The 27419-nt window shown below is 40.0% G+C and overlaps 4 protein-coding genes across 6 annotated transcripts; 2 read left to right on the top strand and 2 right to left on the bottom strand.

Moving 5' to 3' along the window:
* The first annotated feature begins 1152 nt into the window (after positions 1-1152).
* LOC113719136 (carbonic anhydrase 2) lies at positions 1153-8225 on the top strand. Of its 2 annotated transcripts, XM_027244215.2 has the most exons (10): positions 1153-1307; positions 1552-1624; positions 4110-4171; positions 4647-4787; positions 5759-5807; positions 5971-6087; positions 6470-6523; positions 7025-7110; positions 7671-7776; positions 7954-8225. In XM_027244215.2, exons 2-10 carry the CDS (start codon positions 1568-1570, stop codon positions 8116-8118), a joined length of 837 nt encoding a protein of 278 aa, XP_027100016.1. In that variant the 5' UTR covers positions 1153-1307; positions 1552-1567; the 3' UTR covers positions 8119-8225. The 2 variants fall into 2 exon arrangements, with proteins under 2 accessions (XP_027100016.1, XP_027100017.1); XM_027244216.2 differs by lacking the exons at positions 1153-1307; positions 1552-1624 and adding an exon at positions 3457-3650.
* Positions 8226-10603: 2378 nt separating this feature from the next.
* On the bottom strand, positions 10604-13806 carry LOC113719616 (2-methylene-furan-3-one reductase-like). Its single transcript, XM_027244858.2, has 4 exons — positions 13293-13806; positions 12276-12599; positions 11637-11796; positions 10604-10971 (listed from the first exon to the last, which is right to left on the bottom strand). The coding sequence occupies exons 1-4, from the start codon at positions 13722-13724 to the stop codon at positions 10706-10708; spliced, it is 1182 nt and encodes a 393-aa protein (XP_027100659.1). The 5' UTR covers positions 13725-13806; the 3' UTR covers positions 10604-10705.
* A 574-nt stretch (positions 13807-14380) lies between these two features.
* LOC113717573 (uncharacterized) lies at positions 14381-17630 on the bottom strand. 2 transcript variants are annotated; one of them, XM_027242322.2, is made up of 6 exons: positions 17471-17630; positions 16237-16378; positions 15984-16145; positions 15646-15768; positions 15343-15486; positions 14381-14964 (listed from the first exon to the last, which is right to left on the bottom strand). In XM_027242322.2, the coding sequence occupies exons 2-6, from the start codon at positions 16354-16356 to the stop codon at positions 14518-14520; spliced, it is 996 nt and encodes a 331-aa protein (XP_027098123.1). In that variant the 5' UTR covers positions 16357-16378; positions 17471-17630; the 3' UTR covers positions 14381-14517. The 2 variants fall into 2 exon arrangements, with proteins under 2 accessions (XP_027098123.1, XP_027098122.1); XM_027242321.2 differs by having other exon boundaries at positions 17395-17587.
* A 5067-nt stretch (positions 17631-22697) lies between these two features.
* On the top strand, positions 22698-24435 carry LOC113718637 (uncharacterized). Its single transcript, XM_027243523.2, has 2 exons — positions 22698-22864; positions 23628-24435. Exons 1-2 carry the CDS (start codon positions 22698-22700, stop codon positions 24433-24435), a joined length of 975 nt encoding a protein of 324 aa, XP_027099324.2.
* Positions 24436-27419: the final 2984 nt, after the last annotated feature.

Here is a 27419-nt window from a genome sequence, read left to right on the forward strand (position 1 = left end):
TCCGGGTCAATTCTTACGGGGTCCGACTAATCTCCTGCGGCCCGGCCAGGCGCCCCAACCGAGCCCAAGCACGATATGTGCGCAGAGAAATCCAGCAGAGCAGAGACTCGAACGTGGGACCTCTCGATCACCGGTGGGAGGTGCTACTGCTGGACCATTCACCCGGGAGCGTTTACGCATACTCTAAAAGGAATAGAATTGTCTACCTTGTCAAGGACTGGGCTAGCCTGCACTTCGAAAACTACACAGCATTTAGTTAGTCCGGATTCATACGCACAATGGGTTGTCCAAAATAAAATGTGGCCCAAGCCATTATTTGTCTGTAAAAATTTAAAATATTTTATTTGAAAATGTACCCCCATTAGGGAGGAAAATAAAATACTATATATTATCCGAATTTTATAGTAGTAGACCTAATTGTGTCTTTTCTTTATGTTTACTCTTGCCCAATAGCAAAAAATATTATAGAATATGTTATGTCATTTGCCGTTTGCATCTACATCAATTTTCTGTGGATACCTCTAGAATTCCTTAAATAACTTGGCGATGAATTTGCAGTGCATCCTATATTCTAAGGTTAAACATCTCGTGTTGATGCAAAGTAGCACTAAAATTAATTATCTGATGGGTATGAGAATAATAGTTTTTTTTTTTTTTTTGGGGGTTCTTTTTCCTACTTCTAACTTATTAGCTATTCTTAGTGATGCTATAACATTCTAGTTTGATCCCACCTCCCCCCGATATCCCCCGCTCTAAATTTCAATCAGAAATTTGAGTGGCGATAATTGTTTGATGGCTTGCTAGGCAAAGAAAAAAAAAATCTTGGATGTTGTAGCTGCGTGATTTAAGGTTATCCAATCCAAAGTCGAAACGAATACTGTAAACAAAGCTCTAGCACTAGCAGGATGTGAGTTGATCAAAGGTTTTGTCAGTTCTCAAATTCTATCACAGGTTTATGTGGTCTGAAAGAATTTTGCAAGGAGAAAAGGCTTGATTCCAATCCAATCACCAGTCCTGTCGCTTTCTTTATCCAGGACGCAGCTCCACCTCCAAATTCTCTGAATTTGTCTGTAATACACCCCTTCTCAATGCCTGTAGCTGTTGTCCAATGTTCAAAGCCTCACCATAACCACATAAAAACTGATAAATAAAACAAAGAATGGCCCAAAAACAGAAATGAGCGTTTTTTAATTTCCCAGAGTCTCAAATGGTGGTGCTGCAGCAACCGTAAGCAGTGGGGCATGCATGAGGACGGCCATTCCACCACTCCTGCACAGCCAATAGCTACATACTTGACTCCCTTTTAGGTGCCCCTCCATTCTCTATCTCTCTCTAATGTTTCAACTGCGAAGCATCTTAATGTTGCCCTTCAACGAATATTGTTTAAGTTGTACATTTGCTTGCATCAGTGCATGACACTGGAACCTGAAATTTAAGAGTCAACAAATTGAGAGAGAGCATGATAGTTGACTTTGATTGTCCTTTGATTATCTCAGAATTCGTGGCTATAACAAATTCTTCTAATGGTTTATACTTTGAAAAATGGAACAGGTAGATTTCACTCAGAATGGCTGAAAAATTTAGGAAATTTATGGGGCTATGCTGTTCAAGAAAGCCTGTGGTGGTAAGCACCTTTTCAATTCCCTCCATCTCCGTGGTAGTAATATTACTATTGTGAAAACTCCAGCTTAATTTAATGTCATAATAATCTTTTGACTATATGTCAATCTTGCCCTTCTGGAATGAAATTAAATATCATCGATCACAATTTCCACTTACATTTATTAAAAGGAAAAAAGCCTGTAACGTTGAATATCAAGAACCCAAATTGAGCAATTTTTAATTATGTCAAATTGCGGCTCGTTGCCGTGCTGTCAACCAGTCCTCCAGGAAAGGCTGATTAGTGAAGTGATAACTGATGGTTGACCTGCCCCAGGGAAAGGCCCAGAGGCCACCCAAGTCCTTACGGCTTATTCTATTCAAGAATTATTGCATATATACTACAGTCACCAAAGGTGAGGGAGTGCGTGGGCCGCGGGCGGAGATTGCGTTTGAATCGGTGGCTTATAATTTCCTATGCTATCATTTTCTTGCACCATGCAGTTTGACAGTGTACAGTGGTACTACTGTTTATGAGTAGGGAATATATGTTATGAAAATGGGGAAGGGCCGTCCGGCTCTTCTGGGGATCGCTCATCTTCAACTTGGTGTCCTTTCACTGTCCCAAACAATACGCCTTTGTAGTCTGGTCTAGAGAGGACTGCTGTCCGGATAGGGAGTCTCTATTGGCAGATGCGACTTAGTTTTTTGGGTACGTAAGCCTTTTGTTTACCAAGGACACGGTAGCGATTTCATCAATCCAAAGACTAATTTTTATTTTTTTTTCGACACAGGGGTGTCCGGGTCAATCCTTACGGGGCCCGACTAATCCCCTGCAGCCCAGGAGAGGAGGCCCCACTCCACTCCGGACACGGTAACTCCAGGCAGACTCGAAACTTGGTTGCCCAAGGCCGGACAACGCCCCTAAAGAGGAAAGCGTGACCGACTGAGCTGCCTGGGGGGCATCCAAAGACTAATTGATTCACCGCAGTTTTCACGTGAAAGACTCGTAGTAGGTACTTTTTTTTGACAGTAACGATACATTTGTATAACCTAATTTATCCTAATCTAGGGGGAGGGGGAGCCTAAAGAGACTGTTGTAGGGACTAGTGGATATACAGACCCAACTAAATCAAAAGAGTACTATGACACAGCCTTTAGATTTTTTTCGCTGCAGATGAAGTTCGAACCTCACCTACAGCCCAAGGAGGGACGAGGGACTTAAGTCCCTCCCTGTGACCACCGAACCATTGCCCAATGGTTGACTTGTAGTAGGTACTTGATGATCAATAAGAAGGATGAACTATGAAATTTCTGGTACTAGTACTCATGACTGAGTAAAGTCCATTAGGAGGCGAAAGGTCCATTTCTACAGCTCATTTCGTCCAAAAAACTTCCATTCATGGTGAAACAAAATAAAAGACAAAGCAGCACAAGAAATGCTGATCTACTTGCTATCTAAGTAAGTTTAATTTGAAGGGGCTCCTAAATCCTAATCCAACCAGCGACTGAAGGAAGTTGGACCAATACAACAAACACGTAGACACACCTTGACCGCCCCGCATATGACATGACAGCGGCAGTCACCTGCCTTAGTTACCATCCACTTTTCATCCGTGCATTAAATTTTCTTCCGTCCACAATGGCTTCCGGATTCCGGATTCCGGATATCCATCCATCCATCCCTCCCTCCCCAGTGTTCCATTTGTGACATATAACAATTAATTTAAAAAAAAAGCATATTACTAACTAGGACAATACGATTGAGTACTAACTATTTTGGGAAAACCAGAGGTGAATTTCCGATGGCCATCTCCTTAACCATGGTTAATCCTTTCTATAAAAGCAGGGCCTCTTTAGCTCAACTTTTAAACAAGAAGGCAAGAAGGAAGCCGTGTCCTAGCCGTCTGTTTCTTTCCTTTCTCCGTCTCCCTTGAGTCCGGGCAGGCCAGCGGAGAAAGGACCAAAAAATCCCCCATCATCATCTTTGTCTCTGCTGCAACCTTTCCATACCCCCCATTTCAGAATTTTGAATCAGAATTCTCAAACAGGTAAGATTCATTCCCCCCCATGCAATCATGATATCCCATCTTGTCCTGTGTAAGTCACCTTTCTCCAAATTTATGGAGTATTCCTCTGCTTTCCTAATTTATTCAACGTTGGGTGGATATTACAATCTTATTCCCAAGGGAGAGGAAAATACACCCAAAGATTTGAAAAGCTTATACAATATCATGTTAGATACGCAAGCAGATAGCATGTCCAAATGGTTGAAGTTACATAGATTATGGCAAAAATCTTCAGAAATTTTTAGGTTATACTTAGGTAATCAAAAAGCAGATAATTACATAAGAACGCATCTATATGAAGTATATATATATATTTGTTGATCTTCGTATTAAGAGTTCAGGCATATGAATTTCATATTTCTAAGTCACGAAAATCGGAAAATGAGGAGCATAATTTTTTTGTTCGAATCTTTCCGAAAAGAGTAATCCTGCATTTTGCAGACAGGGGAGATGGGGAAAGATAAATACGAGGAAGCCATTGCTGGGCTGCAGAAGCTTCTCAGGTACCTGCCTGCTCTGCCTGCCAGTGTCTTTTTCCCTTTCTGTCCTTTCTGAAAATCGTTGGGATCCCAACCGAGATAGTCAAAGCAATTCCCACGTGAAATTTCTATCAAAACCTGTCCTGAACTGTCATTTCGCATTCGGTTCACAAAAAGATGTGGTACTTTCATTTCGCATTCACCAAGGAGTCCGTCGGGCAACGTTACTAAGCGTCATAGGTTTGCCGTGCACCATTTTTTCCAAGTAGTAAAAATTATTTTCCGAGTTTCAACTGTTTTTTGTCTTCGTTTCTTTTCCTTTCTTCTCTGTTTATCTTCCACGTGGGACCTCACGGTTTGTGACTTTGGGACAGCTTAGGTAAGTTTGATGTAATAAATAATAATGTGGTCCCACAGATGGGTCGTATTGTATTGTTTGATGTCTCAATTTCTGACTGGCCGGCGTTTCAGTTATCTTGATGTTTGTGAAATGTGGCAGCGAGAAAGACCAGCTTGAGGACGTGGCAGCCGCTAAGATAAGGCAGTTGACGGCTGACTTGGAAGCCACCGCCAAGAAGCCCTTTGACCCGGTGGAGAGGATCAAAACCGGGTTTGGACACTTCAAGAAAGAGATCTACGAGTAAGTGCGCTCAAATAAGTTTAACAAAATAATAATAATAATTTGAGAACTCTTGTAGAATATTATAATTCCATAGATTCTTGGGATATGCTGGTGTATTTGTCATTGATTGAAAATGTAGGCCTTAATTTTTATCCACTTGTTGTCAACCCCATTTTGGTTGCGTCTCTGTCTTCGGGCTTTTATATGTGGTGGAATGAATATGAACTTTATTCTGGTCTGTACTCTACTCATGCTCCAAAAGTTATGGAGGATAATACTAGAGAGAAACTGTTGCTGATTTGTACCTCACTAAGCCTAAAGTTGTCGTTAAAGTGATTGACTCCAACATGTCGAGTTTTAGTTTTAGAATGTAAAGTTGTCTGAAATTTGTAAAGCTTTGGTGTCTGAATTCCAAGAAACAAAAACATCAAAATTCGGGTTTTTTTTTTTTTTTTTCAATGTTCGGTTTGAGAACATTGTGCCAAGAAAAGAAAAAAAAAAAAAAAAGTAAGAACAGCTAGCTTTACTTGCTTCATGAAAGCTTAGACGAGAGAGGATGTATAAAAAAGGCACTTTTCTTCTTGTTCCATTACTTTATTATATGTCGCCACTTTGATTGAATGAACATACCACTATTGGAGTTCCACATTCTCGATGAAGAAAGGAATGGTGATCCAGAATTGGCTAGTAACCTTTTATTTTATTAAACGTGTGATGTGTTTTAGGAACAAAATAGAGGGGAAAAAAAAAAACTTGACTTGGGGGACGCAATCAATCCCGATCACTCGTAATTGGTATAATTGACTTGTAACCGAAGAATGACGGTCTCAAGTAGTCTAAATGATGCCTGAAAATTTTTATTTATTTTTTTTGGGAAGGAGGGGAGGGGGGGTTGGTGGGTGTAAGAAAAATCTGCCTGAATTTGTCTTTCCATGACTTGATCAAACATTTAGGTAATAATTGATAATTGACTTGCCTTTGCTCTACAGGAAGAACCCTGGTTTGTTTGGCGAACTTGCCAAAGGTCAAAGTCCCAAGGTTAGTTATATTAAATTGGTATACCTAACCGTTTCAATTGGAGGTAAAACAAGGCTGGGCTGGGGGAACAAAAAAAACCTTATCTGACTTCTTAGATTCATATGTACATTGTCTTTTTAGAGTTGATATAGACTTGTTCTAATACTACTAAAATTACTCGCAGTTCATGGTCTTTGCATGTGCCGACTCCAGAGTTTGCCCTTCGGTTATCCTCAATTTTCGACCAGGGGAGGCATTTGTGGTGCGAAACATTGCTAATATGGTCCCTCCATATGATAAGGTATATAATATTGACTTGTTCCGATACATAAATGTTTTCCGCATGCTAACTATGGTTAATGTTATCCGATACATAATCGTCTAGGACTAAGACTTCTTGAATTTACACAGTGCCGTGTGCCATGTTGACCTTTCGACTTACTAAACAACAGGACAGTAGGGCTTCCTTTTCTTTGAACTTGTTGTTTGTAATTTTAATGATATAGTTTGTATAGAAGGAAAAAAAAAGTAAATATCATGACTTCATTTTGTAATATATTTCTCCTTAACCAATACATACATATCTTTAAATTTTGATTCTTGAAGCGTCCTTCCTTCCCTTTTTTTTGTACTTAGACCTGTACTAATGTTTGTCTCGCTAATCATTATCAATAATGCCACAGACAAAATATTCTGGAGCAGGCGCGGCTGTTGAATACGCAGTGCTGCATCTTAAGGTGAAACACATGAATGTGTTGTTTGTATTCCAATTTATTTGTACGCGTCTGATTCGTTAGGTACATTACAACTGTAGATTTCCTGTCGAGGTAACTTGTTAATTACTAAAAATTAGGAATGAAGCCAACTTCCGCAAACTCCAACGAGGCCAAGGGGAACTAGTGGAGAAAAATCCCACCTTTAAATTAAAGGAGTGTATTATCGCACATCTTTTGAATTTTACTATGCGTGCAAAAATTTGAACTTCTGACCTCCAATCGATCTAATACCTTAACGTTTCACCTAATAGCCAACTTACACAAGGAGAGCTAGTTTCCAGCTTGTTTAGCGGATTTGTCATTCACATTCCCTCCCTGATGCCTTGGAATCAATATGTATATGAACTGGTGATGGAAGTGAAGTTTTTGTAAAGTGATGAATCTTTTATCTCGATTTTCTCTTGTTTCATATTTTGTTCTTTATATTGTTATGGCCTTTAAAATCGGGAGTATCATTGTCAGGTAGAGAACATTCTGGTTATAGGACATAGCTGCTGTGGAGGGATAAAGGGGCTGATGTCCATTCCTGATGATGGGACCACTTCCAGGTAACTCTTTCTGCCTTTTATTTGGGGTTTGTGGACGTATAAATCAGACCGACTCATGTGGGTATTCTGGAGATGTCAAACCCTTGTATTTATTTATCATTTTTGTTTCTTTACTACATCTACGAGTGGAGGAGACTACGGATCATATAATTGTTGTGCTATTTACGTGAGAACGACAATTCCTTTTTTTTACCTCTCTTTTTTCCAAGTACTACATCGGAATGAGAACAGCAACAATTCTTATCAGCTTTGTTAATTGTTGTCTCTGTCTAAAAACCAATTCTAGTTTTTCTTAGTTATCGAGTAAAATTAGTCCTTACTAGTACTCTCACCAACTTAATTAGTTAAGTGTTGCTCTCTAAGTTTGCAAGTTCTCTCTTTCTTTTTTTCTCCTTTTATTTTCTTTTTCATTCTTGAGGATCGGAGCCTTATAAATAATCACAAGGGGTAAGCAACTGAGTGGGGAAATCACAGGCTGCTTAATCCTTGGTGATGATTCAGTCACAAAGCTAGCCTACTTAATCCGGACTAATTTTAATTTTCACACTTGGGAACAACAGTGATTTTATCGAGGACTGGGTGAAAATTTGCTTGCCAGCCAAGGCCAAGATTAAATCAACTTGCAGTGGCTTGGATTTTGCAGAACAATGCACAAATTTGGAGAAGGTAACTGAAATGCCCATGTCACGTATACTGATATTAGAAATTTCGAAATTAATTTATTTACTTTCTTTTAATGTGGTATTGACGTTCCTTTTTAAGCTGTTATTATTTTCGAATGATTTACAGCTAATTTTTTTTATATAAAAAAAAAAATTCTTCTTTTGTTTTGTCAATGAACAGGAGGCAGTGAACATATCGTTGGGGAACTTGTTGACATATCCTTTTGTGAGAGAGGCTGTTGCCAAGAAAACGCTAGCATTGAGAGGGGGACACTACGACTTCGTTAAGGGCTCTTTTGAGCTTTGGGATCTTGACTTTAACCTGCTGCCTGCCTTAACAATATAAGCTTTGCCGTCTTTCACGTAAAAGATTGTACTGCCATATAGTGTTGTCATGAACAATGGGTAGCTTCTGCTCTCGTGACAAGGATAAATGTTTCCTTTTTCCTTTTATCATTTTCTATTGAATCCAAGTTTACTATCTAACATATAAAACGAAAAAAAAATTGAACTGATGATGATTAACAACACTATAACATTTCCACAAGTATGCAAGTAACGATTAAGGATTTTGTTTTTCTAGTTAGTCAAAACATGGATAGTCTACCAAACAGCTGGCAGAGATTTTTGTTTGTTGTTTCCAAACATTACCATGATTCGCATGGTCCCACTTGTGACTCTTATTTCTTCATTTGAAGAAATTAATAATAAGTGAAACAAAAGATTATCCAAATTTGCTTATCAATTAAACCCGAAGGTATCTTGGGAATTGGAATCAAAGGAAGCCTCTGGGTGCAAATTGACCTGGTCGGCCCAATGATCAAGCATCAAGCCAGGGGGTCTCTAGTTTGACCGATCAAATTCATTTAACCTACCGGTTCAACTGAAAATTGTTCAGCTAATCTGATTTTTCAAAATAATTGTGGGTATTTATTTTTAAAACAAAGTGTATGTACGCATTTAACAGCATTTATACATAGAATCTTCATTTAAAAAAACTTTACCATTTACTTAATTTTTATTTGATAACTAAATATATTTTTAAATAAACTTGTTTACTTTTTTATTATACAATTAATTCTTTTAACTTTCAAATTGACAATATTTGAGTAGTTAGAAAATTATTTTATTTTTAAATAAAAATAACCACTAACTCGACCCTATACCCTTACTCCATTAAGTTCCAGCAAAACAGCTCTAGTATTAAATGTATCGGATCCTATTTCTTGCGGTTCTTCAAGATTAGCGCATGTGATATTTTCACCAACTCCAAAATTCATCCAATATAATTAACACATATTGGTAGATAAAAATACCCCTAAGCATTCTGATTTTTGGTAGATTGTGAGCCAAAATCCACGAAATGGTTATGATTGTACTGATTAGTTAGTCTAATGGTCAATTTGTGATAAAAAATTATTTGATGGTCAAAAGTTGACGCAAGTAATAATTTAATGACGGCTATGAAAAATATTACTACTAACCATTTTATGATTTCCCGCTTTGCTTGTCTGATTTGTAACGTACTTGTAGTACGAAGCCAACGCAGCTACCCCTGCTGAGGCAACTTGTGAATCATCACAATTGACCATTGATCTGGCGCTCTGACGTAAAGAGATAATAATATGTCATACTATATATTACATGGCATTCCTGCACTCAGATAAATAAATGAATAAATCATTCCAAATCATGTTGTGCGCGCTTTAGGATTTACATTCGTTGTGTCGTGGGCTCTAAATCAAAAGGTACCAATTTTGTCAGGTAGAGAAATTCTGGTCATCGGACATAGCCATTGTGGAGGGATCAAAGCACTCATGGACATTTGATTCCGGTACGGATGTTGTGCTTGGGGACTCGCCACTTGGGTCAGTCTTTCTACCATGTAGTAGTCATTTGATTGTTTTTAAGGAATCAAACCCGGCTCTATGTGCTGTTTCTGAGGGATTAAACCTACTCTGATAGATAATCTATCTTGGAGTTGGAGGAATGAATGAGGTATTCATCCATCGTTATTTCTTTACCAAACCAATAAAACGAGAGATGAGTACCACCAAATCATTACCACAGGGGAAAACAATTCTTCATATTTTGAAAATAGTAGAGCTTCAGGCTCTATTTTGGGCTGTATATCGCTGTTGAATGACGAAAAATCTTGATTTTCTTTCTCTCTTTTTTTTCTTTTTGGGGCAGAGAACGCTAGCACTACAAGGCGGGCACTTCGTTAAGGGATGTTTTGAGCTATGGGATCTTGAATTTACAATAATATAGGAAAAATTGTTCAAAACATCCCTCACATTTTTTACATTTTATAAAATGACTTTTTTCGTCCCTCACTTTTAAAAAAGTGTATTTTTACGTCCCTTACAAATTCACATTGATCAAATTCATATTAGGGTTGTCATTTTACTAAGTAACCACGTTAATTGCAGGGGTGATGTGGTTTAGGGTTGTCATCAACCCTTGTGCAGCTTAGCTTCTCTCCCTTTGCGACAAGAATAAAAGTTTCTAAGCTGCTATTGTATACTAGTATGTCTTTTGAGGACATGGTTTGTAATTTCCTCCTACTTTAATCATAATTACATTAAATTCGATTGAAATAAATGAAACTTATGATTATTAAAATTGATACACCTCTGTTCTTCTCGTCAGCAAGCAATTATAAAATTTGCATGGGGTTCTCTTCTTATCCATCCATGTATTCATATTCATTTACTATTGTTTTTTTTTTTTTTCCTTTTGGATTATTTTCTCTAGCATGCTAAAGAACCGAGTTACCGAGTGAAAAAGGTCGCAAGATACAACCAGCATCTAACTAAATCACCATTAGCTGCGCCATAAACATTTATATATATATCTATAATCAAGGAGCTTTTGGTCCTTACCAGACTATAACTATAGATGTCATGCCATCAACAGCCTGGGTATTCGTCTCATGGAATTGGATGTATTACTACCTTTCCTGTAGCTCGGTTTGTTTCAAGGTAAGAGAAAGCTTCAACAACCTTTGAAAACGCGAATGGTCCTTTGGGATCCACTACTGGTTTCACTTGTCCACTCTCAAGGAATGCATTGAGTTTTGTCAAAGTTCCACCATTAGAAGTCACCACAAATCTGAAGCCCGGAGGCACGACAGCACCAGTTAGGAACACCACATTGCCCCCTTCCTTCACTGCCTTTGCTGCCTTCTCACCCTGCCCTGTAAGAATAATATTCGAGTTACAAATTCTACTTTATAATTTCAAATATCTGCAGCAATTAGAAGAACCGACAGCCATCGACAGCATCTGATGATTATCACACACTCAAAGTCTTAAGCTTTGGAGATTACAGAAGGAAAAAAAAAAAAGGCCAGATCATTTTGAAGCATCAAGTTTTTCTTGCAGAGGCTCTATGAAGTTTATCTTCAGATATAGATTTGCTTAAAAGCACAATCTTCATTGACTGTTTGATACAGTTTTCTAGCATGCGATTCTGTATAGTTAGACCTCTTCAGGATTCTCACTCACATGCTCTAAATGGTCTCCACAGACTCATTACTATATGTGGTTCCCTAAACATGCATACTACATACAGTTCATTGATAAGGAGCAGCAATCCTTCTGGTGGTCTAGGGGAGTTGCGTTGGTTATGGAAGGAATTGTCGAACATTCCACAATTGTTTATTGTCCACTTTCAGGATTTAATGTGCTCGTGATGTTACAATTCCAATTCATCCCGAAATGCTGTTTTGTCCATGAAACATATTCCGTGACAATGACATTCTTTTTTATCTATTAGTAGTTAGTTCGATTCACTCAGGTTACTGTTAATACTTACGAGGATTAGAGATATTCTAATGTAAGCATTTAGATGGCTCCTTACCAACTGCATCATAAACCACGTCGAATTTCTCTGGTAGGTCTTCAAAGTTCTCCTTGGTATAGTCAATTGCCAAATCAGCACCCAGGCTTCTAAGCAATTCCAATTTTCCAGTGCTAGAAGTAGCTGCTACTTTCGAAGCACCAAAGACATGTTTTGCCAGCTGCCTCACACAAAGACAAGGAAAGGTTATGTTATTTAGCAAAAGACAGTGAAATAACACCGAATTCCTTTGTCTGGTCGTTTAATATCTAGCCACTGCAGTAGTGCAGTGAATGCATCCTTGGAACCCTCTTTTTTGTTGTTGTTGTTGTTAGTCATCTGCACATATATAACTGCCTAACAGATGTGAAGTATCAGCTTTGATATTTGCACGAACTGAAATAACTATGAAGCTATATAACAAAGGAGTGGATTTGATTCTTGGCTCTTAAAAGGGAATGGAAGGATTATTATCTAGTCACCTCTGACGTATAAAGCACCCAGTGCATAAAGGTAGCGTTGAGAGAAGATGTCATCATTGTAACTCGCTGAATAAACTAGAAGCCAGAAATGCTTCCGCATATGCAGCAATATGTTTAAGTAGCATTTCATAAAATTCAACGAAATGTAAAGGTAGGTCATTAAACTTTAGTCATGCACCTGAATAACGAAGGATCCAACACCACCAGCACCTCCTAAAACAAGGATGGATTTGCCAGCAGAAAATCCAGCCCTTTCCAGGCCTTCATAGGCTGTTTCTATTGCAAGAGGAAGAGCCGCAGCCTGAACGAAATCAATGCCCTTGGGTTTCAGAGCCAATAGCTTCTCCTCCACAGCAGTATATTCTGCCAGTGACCCAAACTGTTTAGGTCCTTCTAATGGTTTCTCATTGATATCCCCGTATACTTCATCTCCTCCTTTAAGGCCCTTTACTTGGCTACCCACTTTAACTACCACACCAGCAACATCATAACCTGGAACGGTCTAGATAGCCCCAAAAACACAAGTAATCATGGAGACGTGTTAGAATTTCTTATTAAAAAAGCACAAGCAGAGTCATAAACTCTTTTACATTTGCATGCAACGCCAATATCTCTGTATCGGGTGACATGCATCAGGCTTTCAACTTAAAACCAAGGAAACAAGACGTCTCCCATATCACTTCTTCTCCAACGTCAAGAATTTAAGCTAGAATCCCAACACCCCAACCCACCCCCAACCTCCAAAAGAAAAAAAACCCAAAAAACTAAAGATAATGCGCATATTTAGTACTTGTATCAAAAATAAAAAAAAATGCTCAAAATTTCCTACCAGATAAGTCCTTCCATAGCGGTCCTTCCTCTTCCTCAGGATTACACATATCTACAAACTTGCTGGGAAGTGATCATGGCTACACTAATAAAGCCTCCATTTTTAAGGGGATGAAATATTTATTCCAACTTGGCAGTTACCCGATATTAACAAAATCTGCCGACCTGTCCATACCATTTTTATCATACATTGGCTCAATTCGAGTAAAATACCAATAGAATTTTGTTGCCTATAACAGACTACCTAGACAAATTATTCTTGAAGAAACTAAGGACTAATATTACTCTACCCCAAATGTAACTTAGATAGACTGAATAAAATTGTATTACAAGCTAAGTATGTGATTAGAAAAAGAGAGTAAATTACTGGAAGAGGTGAATCAGTGGCCTTGAATTTGCCAAGTCTCCTCTTGAAATCAATAGGGTTTAAAGCAGCTGCAGCGACCTTAATCAGGACTTGATCATCCTTAATTTCAGGCACTGCAACATTGTCATCAAACTTCAAAACTTCAACTCCTCCATATTCACTATAAACCCAAGCCTTCATTGAAGGGGGTATTGAAGAGCTTGTTGAAACTTCAGCTGATGCAGGTGCAGCCTGGGAACTAGCAAAGACTTTAAAAGCTGGCCCTTGAGACAATGTGCCTTTATGAACACCAAGTTTTGATTTTCTGCTATATTTTAGTTCGAATACAGAAGAACTCAAAAGGGTTTCTTTGGGAAACAAAGAATTGAAAGGTTGAAGATGAAGAGGTGTGGGTTTGAGTTGAAGAGTTGTGGAGGAGAGGAGAGTTTCCATGAGATAAATCTCTTGATTCTCTTCTTCCAAACAGTTGTTAGCCCTGCTTATCTCTTTTGCCACGTCGTAGAAAGAGAGACGCTTAAGTTTGCCACCAGAGACTGCGAGCTCCCGGGACAGATGTCAATCTATTAAAATCTTTGGATTTGGTGGCTTCCAATTTTCCCATTCGGGGCCACAAGAAACTAGAAAGTTCTCGGGTTATAGGTCTATCTTCTTATGCCATCGCCATTCGTAAATGACTGGATGCTTTCTTAGATTGATAAAATTTGCAAGTTTTAGGCCAAAGAAAACTTTATTTGAACATCATAATCCAAAAGATAACGCTAATTCGAACTTTTTTCTTAGTCATTCGGATTTCCGTATTGTTGATTTGTTTCTTTACGCTTTAATTTTTGGCACTTCCAGAAAGTTTATTAGCATTTTAACTCATTTTCCCTTCATATCTCTATCTCTCCACGAACTGATTGAGATTTTGTTCTACTAAAAATATTTGTGAACTATCATCACATGCTGGAAACATTCTTCAGGGCAAAAGACCCTAGTAATGTTACTCACAGTATGGATCCCCAGGTGGGGGAAATCATGTTCGAGAAACCTAGAATAAAAATCGCATATTATTTACAAAAATACATTTCTTGAAAACAAAAAAAAAATTAATTCTCAAAAGACAACATTTGCTTTATTGAAACCAGATAACCAAATAATACAGGAAGTCTTGAGAAAGAAAAGTACAAAAAATTGCAAACGCTATCGAAGACATTAAGATTCCTGAACAACCCTGACCAATTTATCAACTCCCATCTGAAAGCCTTCTACGAGAATGCTTTGCATTTCTCCTTCTTAAAGCCCATCTTTCTTTAATGTCAGATGATGGCATGCCTTCATCAAAACTTCCCTCAGATGACCCAAGTGGAACTTGAGAAAATTCAGTTGTGCAGAATCCTTTAATCCTGGCAGCTTCAGCAACCAAATCATTTATGATCATCTCCGTGGTCTTTGCCGTGATTCCTCTAAGATACCAAGAAAAAGGGGGAGGAGGGACAATAGCTGGTTGTATAAGCTGATCCAAGCTCACTTCTGATGCAATCCTTCCTTTGCCTTTAGTGCATGAACCATATTCCTCCAGAGTTTTAGGTCTGACGGAATGGCATAATTGTTCGTCCACCAGTATAGGTTCCACTTTCCAGTGACCTTCGAATCTTTTCATGAACCCTGTTTTGATTTGCTTGAACTTCATCTAGTCATTTTGAAGGGAACAAGCAGATACAAGAAAATGAAAATAGTATTCTAAGGCAACAAAGTACTAAAAAGGAGACAAGCTTAGTTTAACATGTGAATGCTAACACAGCAACAGTCATCTGCCCTTAATAAACTGCATAATCAACGGCTTCAAAAATTTTTGTAAGATTACATTGCAGGCATTCTGCATCTCAAACATAATTAGTTCGGGTAAGGCAAAAATTTAGTCTCTCACTTTTTATGCACATTATTGACTTACTTGATCATCATGAATTCTAAATTCCATTGCAATTTTTAATTGCCGAAGGACAGTAAATGATTGCTTCCACTTGAAATTCAGAAGAAATAATCCAATCAGCTCCTAAAATGTCCTTACCGAGTGATCTTCTCTGTTCTGATCCACTAATACATGAACAGAAATGGTTCCCGACCACCAGAGAAACCTCCACAGCGCAGCTTGCTCCAATTCAACCACCTGCCTTAGACCTTCATCAACTAATACCCTCCTTGATATGACTTCCTGGTACAGACACAGTCCAAACTTTAGTAGCAGAAAAAATTTTGAGGAAGAGTTCTCCACTGAAACTTTTAAAATCCAGATATACACTAAATTCAGGATACAGGTGGTAGATAATCAGAAAGAAACACAGTGACCGAACAGCAAAATAGACAATCCCACCTTAATGTTCTTGAAGACCCTTCTGTTATCCGGATCAATGATAATGTCATATACAGCATCTGGAGGCAGCCCAATATTTACTTTCACATTCAAATTGCAAAGAGAACCTTTAGGAACACTAACCTGCATGAATTTGGTGCTGAAATTAAACCTTAATAGACTTCATCAAAGTAGAAATAAGTATCAACTATCACACTCAGAATCACATATAAGTAACTCTTCAATATTTACACAGAGGGCAATGAAGAGTTTTATGCAGTCTGGGCTGCGTTAATTTTCTCAAAATTTGATTTGAACTAAGTGTGTTGTATTCGTATTTACAGTTTGCTCTTCCGTACCTTTATTTCTGGGGTAGAATTAACCCAAATTGGATTCTCTTTCCAAGCTTGCAACTGCTTCTCCAAATTGACTTTTGCGGCAATTGATGAATCTTTGTCATTGCTATCAGTGCTGGCTGAGCTTGTGGTTCTGTCATCTTCCTTTGATGTCTTAGAATTTAACTGTAGCATAAGATCGTACTATTGTTTTCACTCATCAATGAAAAAAGCGTCAACTTACCAATTTTGAAGTCTTTTGAGACAGATAACTGACCTTCAGATACTTTTGCACTTGCTTAGGGAAGTTCACTAGAAAGGCATGAAATTCTGAACCAAGCATAGTCAGATGTTTTGGTCTATTAGACTTCAAGATATTAAAGAGGCATTTCAGCATCACCCATCAAGGCCACATTGGTCTACAATTAGTCAACGACAAACAAATCGTCACATTTTCAACAGACATTTACCAGGATTACCAATCTTGCAAAATATCAGGCACAGGTAGACGTTCAGTGCCCATAGAGGCTTCGAGGTATGAATACATGGTTTAGCAACTAGCTTGACCCATGAAAGCTCACATCAACAAGAAACAATTGCAAAAGACAAATCCTTTCATCTTCCAGACATCCCATTTTGGAATACTAATCTTGGACAAAGTAGTGGATTTCTAACGTTAACTTAAGCTTTTCCAATTGTTTCCTTCCAAACTAAATGGGAACTTTAATCAAACACGTACAAGAAATGCTTCCAGAATTTCCCGTTGGCATAAACAGATAGAAATCTACTGCAGTTGCACTAATCTGGTGCCTATGAAACCAACTGGACACGAATTGAGAAACTGCGGATAACCTAGTCCTTCAAAGATTGCTCCAGATCTTCCAAGTTCCTATACTTTCATAACAATTAATGCCATAATCTGGTCTATATGTTTCTTATTCTGCTTGAGATATTCCTTGTTTTTTTGGAAAGGGGACAGTTTTATTAGCTTTTAGTTTACTATGAACATTCTCATTAAACATCAATCTAAAGAAAAACAACCATTATTTTGTAAATTGCTCAGTAGAACTTTACAGTAGGACTAGGTATAAGTACTGCCTTAGTCAAGAGACTCAAGATTCAAGAAAAATTAAGAACTAAGCGATGTATTGACTAGATAAAACACCATAATGCCACCTCAATTATGTCCAAGGAATCAATTTTAAGGCCATATAATGTGAACATAGCTTAATTACCAATCACCCGACATAATAGACATAGACAAAAGATCTTTCGTAGTTACTCCACGACCCCTGGAAAGTAAAGAATCAGAACATACATACAGGAATATCAACTAATATTGAAGCCCATAGAGTTTAGTTCAGCGCGTATTTGCATTTTATTGGAGAGAAGTTGAACAAATGAAAGAGAGAATTAGCTCAGACAAAAATGATACCACTATCTATGGATTCAGCCGACGCAACGCAGAAAATCTTTGAACACGAGAGAATTAGCTCAGACAAAAATGATACCACTATATACAGATTCAGCCGATGAGAGACGCAGACAACTTGCCGTTTGCTCTGTTTCTGAATTCAGCTTCTGGACGGTTTGGGCACCCTTTTTCTTGGTGCTCCTACTGAAGCACGTGGTGCAAACTATCACGTGCGTCCAGCTGTAAGGTTTTCAGTAATTGAGCACTAATCTCAGAGACTCTGGTCAATTAAAACCAGCCACATGTTGTGACAAATTTTTGTGGAAGGCGAGGGTTGAACCCTGACCTCCAGCATCACCATTAAGGTGATGACCACTGGACCAAATAGCCAGTGGCACTAATCTCAGAGACTGCTTTTCTTCTTTTTGGACATATAAAATTTACATAATATTGTATGATATCTATCATGTTGAACGTAATTTAAAACTATACAATAGAAAAATCTATATTATATTATGTAATATTATATTTATTATTATTATTATATATATAGCATTATTTATTTTATTTTTTGAATACAACATTCTTAACTTCTGAATTTAAACAAAAAGAAAACCGACATAATATAGTATACCACATTGAATTGAATACAATGTGAAAACTATAGAATAATAATATATTAATATTGTTATAGTACTACGTATTATTATCCTATTCGAACACTGTGTATAAGAGTACTCATTTTATTTATTGAATTCAAAACCCTAACTTTTCGAATTTAAAACCCCAATGTCGCTCTCTTACCTGATTCGAACTATATGAATTTTAAGAATTTCTCAATTTCCAATTATGGATTCCGAAATCGTTCAGAAATTTGGTCGGTAAAATTGCCAAATATTCTACGGAGAGGACCGTTTAGGTATGTTCTTCTGTTTTAGACTATTTGAGTTCATTCTGTATTGGACGGATACGATCAAAGTTAAATTTAATTTAGATGGTTTGGGTCTGGGTCTCGATCACGGTCTGAATTTAGTAAATCAAATCCAAACCCTGTCCACTGTTATGACCACTCCCATGCCTACTATCTTGTCTTGATTTAAGTACTAGTACATGAGTTCCTCGTCGTAGCCCAAAAGTTTACCTAGGAATATCGAAACTTTGATCGAGTTGTTGAGAATTCGTAGAATCAAGGTACATATTAGATTGACTCAATGAAAATCATTTTGATTGTTCTGTTATCTTAATCGCTTAAATTTTTTTAATTTATTTTTTGTTTTCATGTAATTTTGTCCTTTTTTTTTGGATAAAGAAAATCATTACAACAAGGAGGAAATCAAGAACAGGGCCTGTCATGCACAGACGACTTCAAACAAGAAGGTGAAAGCAAACTTGTGTAATTCCCCTTTTAGACAAAATTTTATTCTTTACTTGTATATTTGTGTCCGATGCCTTCTTATAAAACAAATTGTTTATGCTTGAAAAAAAGTAGCCTTTTTTTTATACGAAAAAGGGGAAAAATCATTGTCAACTATATAAGATTGTGTAGTGGGGCTAATTCGCGGGTTTCACGTGTTCGGACACAGTGACCTGTCAGCTCGGACAGGCCAGTTCGGGCAAAAGGGACGCCAGTTCGCGCATGACCACTGCCTCCCAATTGGATGGGCCTAGTGGGCTGTGGCTCCTGAACCTTTTGGAGCTAGCCGATGGAGCCCTAGAAAGACTCCCTCCCTAACTGGACTCCTACTCCTATAAGGAAACTACTATCAAGAGCCCGATAGATACAGCACTACAAGACAACACAAGGTACGCCTTCCACAGTACTTTATACTGTTGCTCTCTCATAGCTCTTACTAACTTGACCGTCGGAGCTTCACCGGGGAACTAGCCCCGCCGTTCGTTCCTTTTCTAGGTCAGTTCACTCACCTCGCTAGTTAGCTCAGCGCGGGTCAGTTCGCTCACCTCGCAGCTCACTCACCAGCAGTTCGCTCCCCCGCAGCTGCTCAGTTCGGATGGTGCTCTCGGCAGTCGCATCAATTGGCGCTATCTGTGGAAACGAAATTCTTCTCTCGCGAAAATGTGCCGAGAACTAGATCTCAGAGGAACGCTGGTGGATCTAGGAGGAACGAGCGAAGTGACCCTCAACACCCCCATAAAGATCCAATTCCGGGGAACAAGGGGGCTGAGCTCTCGCAGATCCCCCCAGAACAGCTAGTGCAAATGGTGGCGGCGAATCTGCCTACTTTCGAAGCAATTATGAACGACCTCAAATATCGGTCCGAAGATCATCGTGGCCAGAAGCCCAAGGCACAGAAAACGGATGGAACCGGGCCGTCGGAATCTAGAACGGGAAGTCCTAACCCCCGGCCGAAACGGCCGCGGAAGGAGCTCATGCGCGAACAGATCGAGGTTCTGGAGCCCTCCCATAGGAACTCCCGAATAGAGCACCCGGAGCCCTTCCAGGGGTTCCCTCGGAGGGAGCTCTCTCCGAGAAAAGAGGAGTACCAAGTACAGGACGAACTGGATCTATTGTTAGATCCGGAGGTGGATAGATATACCGCCTCTCTCTTCCTGCCAGACATTAAGGACTACCCGCTGCCCGCAAAATTCAAAATACCAAGCATGAAATCTTACGATGCCACCGCGTTTATTATGCAAATGCGCCTACCAACGGCCGTTGATGCTGTTAGGTGTAAAACTTTCCTAATGTTCCTAGAGGGGAAGGCACGTCAGTGGTTCCAGGGACTACCCCTCAGGTCAATTCGGTCCTTCAGCCAGCTCGCGCGACTGTTTTCAACTCAGTTCGTTTCGTCGCGAGCTTATTCCAAGAGCACTACTCATCTAATTACGATCCACCAAAAGCCCGAGGAGTCGCTGCGCGACTACATGGTGCAATTCAACAACGAATCCCTTCAGGTCCGAGACCGGGACGATAAAGTCATCATGGCGGCTTTCATCAATGGATTGCATAAGCAGAAGTTGTACACCGAGTTCGTCGAGAGACCTCCCAAGTCAGTTCGGGAGATACTGGACCAAGATCATGAGGAGGCTAATGCAGTGGAAGCTAATCGCCTGAAGAGTAAGCAGGAGAAACTACGAGGCCAGAGATGGTAGAACTTCTCTGTTCGGCCTCAAAACGAAGATGATAAAACTTCTTTGTTTGGCCTCAAAATCAAAACGGAAATAATATAACTTTTTCCATTTGGCCTCAAAACAGAGAGGGTAGAACTTATTTTGTTCGGCCTCTGAGCAAAGGGAGTAGAATTCCTCTGTTCGGCATCCAATTGAGTAATGACCTGCCGACTCCTCAGTTCGGTCTCCAGCTGTAGAGGAGCCAATTCGCTAACTCCATATGTCAGTTCGGACAGGGGCCACGTCAGTTCGTGCAAGTCAGCTCGGGCTTTACAAGGGCCAGTTCGGACAAAGCCACTGTCTCCCAACTGGATAGGCTTAGTGGGCCGAAATTCCCGAACCTTTCGGGGCCAGCAGACATAATCCAAGGAGAAGTGCATCTCTAATAGGGCTCATAATCTTATGAGAAAACTACTACCAAGAGCCCTATAACTATAGTTTAACCAGACAGTGCAAACCCTGTAGTTCGTTCCTTTTGCAGGTCAGTTCGCTCACCTCGCGAGTACCAGTTCGGTTCGCGCTGCCCGGGACTGCTCAATTCAAATCGTGCTCTCGACAGTCGCATCACCGGACATGTCAGGGAGAATGGTCAAGTGGATCGTGAAACTGTCTGAGCATAACCTGACTTACCAGTTTCGGACGTCCATCAAGGCTCAGGCACTGGCTGACTTCATAGCGGAAGGAGTGTCCTTTGGGTTATAGGGGGTAGAACAGACAACGGGACAATCTAACGCCAAAGAGGCCGAGGCCAAACAGGCCAGAGAAGCCGAGGCCGAACAGGCCAGAGAGGCCTTCGCGAAGCCGGCCGAGGCTGACCAGGCCGGAGAAACTGGCACCAAGTCGGCCGAGGCCTCACAGGCCGGAGAGGCTGGCGTTGAGTTAGTCGAGGCCAAACAGGTCAAAGAGGCTCCTGCGCGAGTTGAGACCAAATAGGCTAGAGAGACTCCTGTGCGAGTTGAGGCCGAACAGGCCAAATAAGCTGGCACCAAGTCGGTCGAGGCCCCACAGGCAGAAGAGGTTGGCGTTGAGTTAGCCGAGGCCAAACAGGTCAAAGAGGCTCCTACGCGAGTTGAGACCACACAGGCCGGAGAAACCCTTGCACGAGCCGAGGTCGAACAGGCCGGAGAGGCTCTTGCTCCAGCTGAGGCCACCCAGACCGGAGAAACTCTTGCACGAGTTGAGGTCAAACAGGCCGGAGAAGCTCCTACACGAGCTGAGGTCGCACAGGCTGAAGAAGCTCCTACGCAAGCCAAGGCCACGTAGGCCAGAGAAACTCTTACACGAGCCGAGGTGAAACAGGCCAAAGAGGCTCCTACGCGAGTTGAGGCCACCCAAACCGGAGAAGCTCTTGCACGAGCTGAGGTCAAACAAGCTGGAGAAGCTCTTGTGCGAGTTGAAGCCAAACAAATTGGGAAGGCCGCTGGACCAGCCCAGGCCGCTGAGACTAAGGAGGCTATCGAACAGGCCATCCCGATCTGGACATTGTATGTCGACGGAGTTTCAAGCAAAGAAGGATGTGGAGCAGGGCTCCTCCTAATCAGCCCCACCGGAGAAGAGCTGGCTTACGCCCTGAGGTTCGGCTTCAGAACCTCCAACAACAAGTCTGACTATGAGACTCTGATCACGGGAATGGAAGCAGCCCGGAAATTGGGGGCTGAATCACTAAAGGTCCATAGTCACTCGCAACTGATAGTGAACCAAGTGTTGGGAAAATACGAGATCAAAGAAGGGCCGCTAAAGAAATATGTCGCAAGACGCATGAACTGAGAAGTTTGTTCAGACAGTTCATGCTCGAACAGGTCCCTCGAAGTCGGAACAAAAGAGCCGACGCCCTTTCCAAACAGGCCTCCACTTCGTTCGGCACGCTGAACAAAGAAGTATTGGTAGAGGTTCGTTCGGCACTGCTGTACTGCGCGACGATTGGGTTGGTAACTGTCATTATGAAGGGACGTGATGATTGAAGTGATGGTTGCACAAGCGAACTCGAGCAAAGGCAGCAATCGTGGAATCGTGGGTCCCACACTGAACTGACCCATTGTCTCAAAATTTGGTCCAGACTTATGCGATCTTTCATTGACTCTAGACTCAAAGAGGGGCTAGTGTAGTGGGGCTAATTCGCGGGTTTCAAGTGTTCGGACACGGTGACCTGTCAGCTCGGACAGGGCAGTTCGAGCAAAAGGGACTCCAGTTCGCGCATGACCGCCGCCTCCCAACTGGATGGGCCTAATGGGCCGCGGCTCCCGAACCTTTCGGAGCTAGCCAATGGAGCCCTAGAAAGACCCCCTCCCCAACTGGACTCCTACTCCTATAAGGAAACTACTATCAAAAGCCCTATAAATACAGCACTACAAGACAACACAAGGTACGCCTTCCATAGTACTTTATACTATTGCTCTCCTCATAGCTCTTACTAATTTGACCATCGGAGTTTCACCGGAGAACTAGCCCCGCCGTTCGTTCCTTTTCTAGGTCAATTCACTCACCTCCTAGTACCACCAGTTCATCAGCTCAGCGCGGGTCAGTTCGCTCACTTCGCAGCTCGCTCACCAGCAGTTCGCTCTCCCACAGCTGCTCAGTTCAGATTGTGCTTTCGGCAGTCGCATCAGATTGTTTATACGGTATGTATTTTCATGCTTTCTGTAGCTAGATGTCGCCATTTTCTATGTGCTGCATTGCACGTTTGAGGTATCTGTTCACTTATATCTGGTTTGGATTCCTATTTTTAAGATTTTTTTTTTTAGAAAAATGTATAGTAACGATTTGATGTATATGAGATAAAACAATGATTTAGAAATTTATTTACGAAAAATGTAAAAATTTTTTTGCTACAGTCCAAACTTTGCTTTTACTTACTGAAGTGTTTGTCCTGAAAAGCATGCGACTTACAACTAACAAGTGATACCTAATAGATTCCGAGTCAAAAATTTTCTTGGAACTGCTTAATTCATGGCTTTGATCTTTTAGATTGAGCTTGATGTTTAATGAATCTACAAACTGTGTCTTGCGAACATGGGATATATGGTTGTCTACAGGATTGGATTAGTCAGTTGCCAGATGATGTGCGCATAATCATTCTGTCAAGCTTGCTGATGAGAGAGGCAGCTAGAATGTGTCCTTTCTCATAGATGGAGGAAACTGTGGAAACATTTCACCGGTAGTTTGGACTTTGATGCTTCAGACACACTAAGGCTCATTGCCCATTTGGAAAAAGACCGCGTAACCGAAGCACGAAGGTATCGAGATTGGGTAGATCAAGTGTTGGTTTCACACGAGGGTTCATCATTGAAAGGATTAAGAATTGCTTTCGTGTTGGGCAAGTCTAATGTAGCTGCTCTGAATAAATGGCTCTACTTGGCCATTGTGAAAAGGGTTCAAAGACTTGAACTGGATTTGTCTTCGGCTGACGGATGTGTCGGCTGTACTGATAGTTCTTTCACCTTCCCATCTTGGTTATTGCATATTAACTTTCTTGACTTTACGAACTTCGACAGGCTAACTTCCTTGTGCTTGAAATCTATTTCCATTACTGAAGATGATCTTGCATACTTCTTATCGAAGTGTTCATTGCTCGAGCAATTAACGGTTGAAAATGCTGCATATTTGCACAAAGTCAGAGTTGCTGCTCGTCAATCACTCAAGTTGAAGCACTTGGAGATCAGATACTGTTTGAAGTTGGAGGATGTTGAGGTTTCAGCCAGGAGTGTTGCTTCTTTTAAATATGCTGGCCCCATGATTAACATAAACGTTCCAGAATCCTCTTCAATTTCCCTTGCGGTTGAATACTGTGAAATGTTATTTGTGAAGTTTCCTAGAATCTGGTCTTTCTCAGGTCTCCAGCAACTAGAATTGAATCTGAGGATGATGGTCAGTTTACTTCCATTTATCATCTTGAATTTTGCAATTGTTTACTTGTTTTTTGGTCACATTGCTTAATTGTGACACACCTTTTGTGCTATGTATTATTTTTTGAGTTCAGGAACCTTCAAGAAGCATGAGTTTTCCGAAAGATATTCCAGAGTTAAGTGAACTCAAGCAGTTGGAGTTGAAGTTTAGAGTACCTGCAGATCACAGTATTCTCTTCTTGAGTTCGATAATACGTGCATCTCCTCGCCTGCTCAAGTTAATATTGAAGGTAAACTGGAACTTGCCATTTCAATTTTTTAAAACTGATTGTGGGGCTTCATATCAGCCTGTTAAATATGCACACATAAACACGTTTGTGCGGGTCCTTCAGGTTTTTATTTCTTCGAAAAGAACTTTGAGTTCTATTTTTAGTTGAAGCCTGAAATGTACTTCGGTTGGTACTTGGCAGTAAAGGGTTGAATGGTTTTGGCCACTGGAAACTGAGACTTTGAGATCGGTGGAAGACTGTGAAAAAGAGTGGAAGGAGCAAGCTGGGGAAAATCGTCATCAGAGCCTAAAGGAGATCGAATTCGTTGGTTGGATTGGACTCGAGAAGACTGATGCCCAATTCGCCCATTATTTGATGGATAGTGCCATTTCACTTGAGAAGTTGATTCTTGATTTCACAAGTCCATGCTTGATAGGAAAATGGCATTTCTGGGAGACTCCTTGTATTCGAAGGATGATCATACTTGGTATTTACTAAGTTTTTTTTTTTTTTTTGGAAAAAGTATTTACCAGGTTACAGACCGATTTTGGAATCCATAATCCGGGAATTGTGTGAGAAATTCCGAAATTCATATGGTTCGAACAAGGAAAGAAAGCGTTATTCACCTCGACTTGAGTAAACCCGTCTGGTTTGAGTCCATTAGGTACTGCTAGCTATTTTTTGTTGTTTCATCATAACTAAAAGCACGACTTTGAACTCAATTTCAACATAAAATCCCCAAAATCTTGCTCAATTAGTGCGATTTTATTTTTTTTTTAATGTGCCATGCTTATTCATCGTCTTCTCATAACTCCCTTGAACCCTAAACGTATTAAGAAAATACCATGATGTAATTACACTACTTCTATTGTTACATCCTCATACAATAAGATTAAGTTATTTCAACGTATGGATGCAAAATTTTTTTGCACATGCTTATGCACAAATGGGTCTAAGTACAGTCTAAACATGAATTTACACGTGATTGCTTAAGACTCGTATTCCACACAACACAATGACTTTCGAGTTTGGATCTAGGCAGAGAAAATGAATTTAGACCCCTGAAAATACGTTGGACGTGAGTAAAACTTGATTTATTTACCTGAATAATTCAATGTTTTCTTAAAAATTCTAATATTAAATAGGTTTAGGACCAACAAATTAGTGCAAAGTAATGATCAACGATAAATAATCTAAGATTGCTGTATAAAATAACGACTCTGATAAAAAAAAATGCCAACGCTAAACTCTAAAGTCGCCATTTGAAGTAACGACTTCAAAGTCGTTGCTTGTAATGATGAAATCTCTATGGTTAGAAGATTTTTTTTTAAAAAAAAAAAAATTGAACTAATGTTGGATTTCCAAAAAATAATTTTTTTTTGAATTATTTAGGTAAATAACCCGACATGCCTACATAGTGTGCGCGTGTCAAGAATCCGAGGGCATCATCTGTACTCGTGGGCTGCTCGGACGCAATTATATGGTAGTGCCTCGTGTGTAATTTAAGCCCGTAGATGTTAATTTTAGAGCTTTTATGTTTTTTTTTTTCTTTTAGCGTTCTTATCTCGTGTCTTTGCACTCATAACCAATTTAAAATCCAAGAATTCGTTTTATTGGAAGAAAACTCAATTATTTTCGAAAGTCCAACGTTTATCTTCAGATTTTCACCTGACTCATGCAAGAACTATACATAGATGTGAGATCAAAACAAAAAAGAGAAAGAAAAAATGTAAACAAGAAAAGGAACGATATTATAGAGAAGACTGCGCGGGGATAGTTGTCGTCCTTCGCAGATAATATGAGAGTTGGAGCCTGTGAATTGAATGAGCCATTCGTAAATTCCACCATTTGTCACTAGGATCCCTATTAGACCATTACAATTTTCACAAAAAAGAAAAAGAAAAAGAACCCCATGCCTAATTAATAGTAATCATCATCTAATCCAAGAAACTTGTGTAATCCGAAATAAAGAAAAAGGCACAATCGAAAGACCAAACAGCCATTCTAACTGTACGAGGTGGTTCCATTATCCTCGTATTGTATTCCGAATTCTCATGGACCGGCTGTGAATTCTATATGATCATCTGCAAATCTCACTGGTCCTTTGGGCTCACGCCCATGGGGCATAATCTTAGGCACTGCGAAATGATCTCCATTGGCAGCAACTTTAGCGGATGCGAATCTTTTGTCAAATCCAAATTCAATGTCCCCACCTCCTGCTTGATGGTGAAACTTGCCATTTGGTTTAGCTGTTTTTGCCTTTTTGTGCGATGAATGGCCGTGGGATCGCTCCCCCTTCGAGCTGTGGTAGCGCCGGTTGCAAATGCGTCCGAGAACAATAGAAATAAGAAGTAGAACGAGTATCACTCCCAGGACTATGAGGACGGGGCCGAATGATCCATTTGAATGAGATGAAGATTGTGTTGGGATATTAGGACTGGGATAAACGTCGACCGGTTGTGACATGGTTTCTTTGTTTTATGTCTGGGCTAAGGGTAGGGTATATTGTCCTAAAGATTGAGAATTTGAGGGAGGATTAAGTTTTGGAGGTTGTGTTCTTTGAGTGCAAACAAAGGCAGGACTATTAGGTGAAGTGTGACGGAGGAATTAGAGTAAGAAGAGATTGGCTAATGAGCAGGCAGGAGGGGAGGTGGAAACATTTGATTCTTAAAATGTGGGGTTTTCTTATTTATTGAATTCGAAAAAAAGTGGGGAGTGTTCTTTATTAAAGAGGATTAAAGATACAGCTAAAGATATTCCTCGTGTCTTTTACAGCGGAAGAAGGGGTATTTTTGTTGCTTTGTTA

The sequence above is a fragment of the Coffea arabica genome, chromosome 11e (assembly GCF_036785885.1).
Source record: "Coffea arabica cultivar ET-39 chromosome 11e, Coffea Arabica ET-39 HiFi, whole genome shotgun sequence".
NCBI lineage: Eukaryota > Viridiplantae > Streptophyta > Magnoliopsida > Gentianales > Rubiaceae > Coffea > Coffea arabica.

What these genes read in the sequence shown, in the direction of transcription:
- LOC113719136 (XM_027244215.2), top strand. Translation starts at nt 1,568, where the DNA reads ATGGCTGAAAAATTTAGGAAATTTATGGGGCTATGCTGTTCAAGAAAG. An exon ending in TTCAAGAAAGAGATCTACGA is followed by an intron (nt 4,788 to 5,758) that starts GTAAGTGCGCTC and finishes TTTGCTCTACAG; the next exon opens with GAAGAACCCTGGTTTGTTTG. An exon ending in CCAAAGGTCAAAGTCCCAAG is followed by an intron (nt 5,808 to 5,970) that starts GTTAGTTATATT and finishes AATTACTCGCAG; the next exon opens with TTCATGGTCTTTGCATGTGC.
- LOC113719616 (XM_027244858.2), bottom strand. Translation starts at nt 13,724, where the DNA reads ATGGAAACTCTCCTCTCCTCCACAACTCTTCAACTCAAACCCACACCT. An exon ending in TTGGATCCTTCGTTATTCAG is followed by an intron (nt 11,797 to 12,275) that starts GTGCATGACTAA and finishes TGTGTGAGGCAG; the next exon opens with CTGGCAAAACATGTCTTTGG. An exon ending in CGTGGTTTATGATGCAGTTG is followed by an intron (nt 10,972 to 11,636) that starts GTAAGGAGCCAT and finishes TTATTCTTACAG; the next exon opens with GGCAGGGTGAGAAGGCAGCA.
- LOC113717573 (XM_027242322.2), bottom strand. Translation starts at nt 16,356, where the DNA reads ATGCTGAAATGCCTCTTTAATATCTTGAAGTCTAATAGACCAAAACAT. An exon ending in AAGTGCAAAAGTATCTGAAG is followed by an intron (nt 16,146 to 16,236) that starts GTCAGTTATCTG and finishes CTTATGCTACAG; the next exon opens with TTAAATTCTAAGACATCAAA. An exon ending in ATTCTACCCCAGAAATAAAG is followed by an intron (nt 15,769 to 15,983) that starts GTACGGAAGAGC and finishes AAATTCATGCAG; the next exon opens with GTTAGTGTTCCTAAAGGTTC.
- LOC113718637 (XM_027243523.2), top strand. Translation starts at nt 22,698, where the DNA reads ATGACCGCCGCCTCCCAACTGGATGGGCCTAATGGGCCGCGGCTCCCG. An exon ending in GCACTACAAGACAACACAAG is followed by an intron (nt 22,865 to 23,627) that starts GTACGCCTTCCA and finishes CCTTTCTCATAG; the next exon opens with ATGGAGGAAACTGTGGAAAC.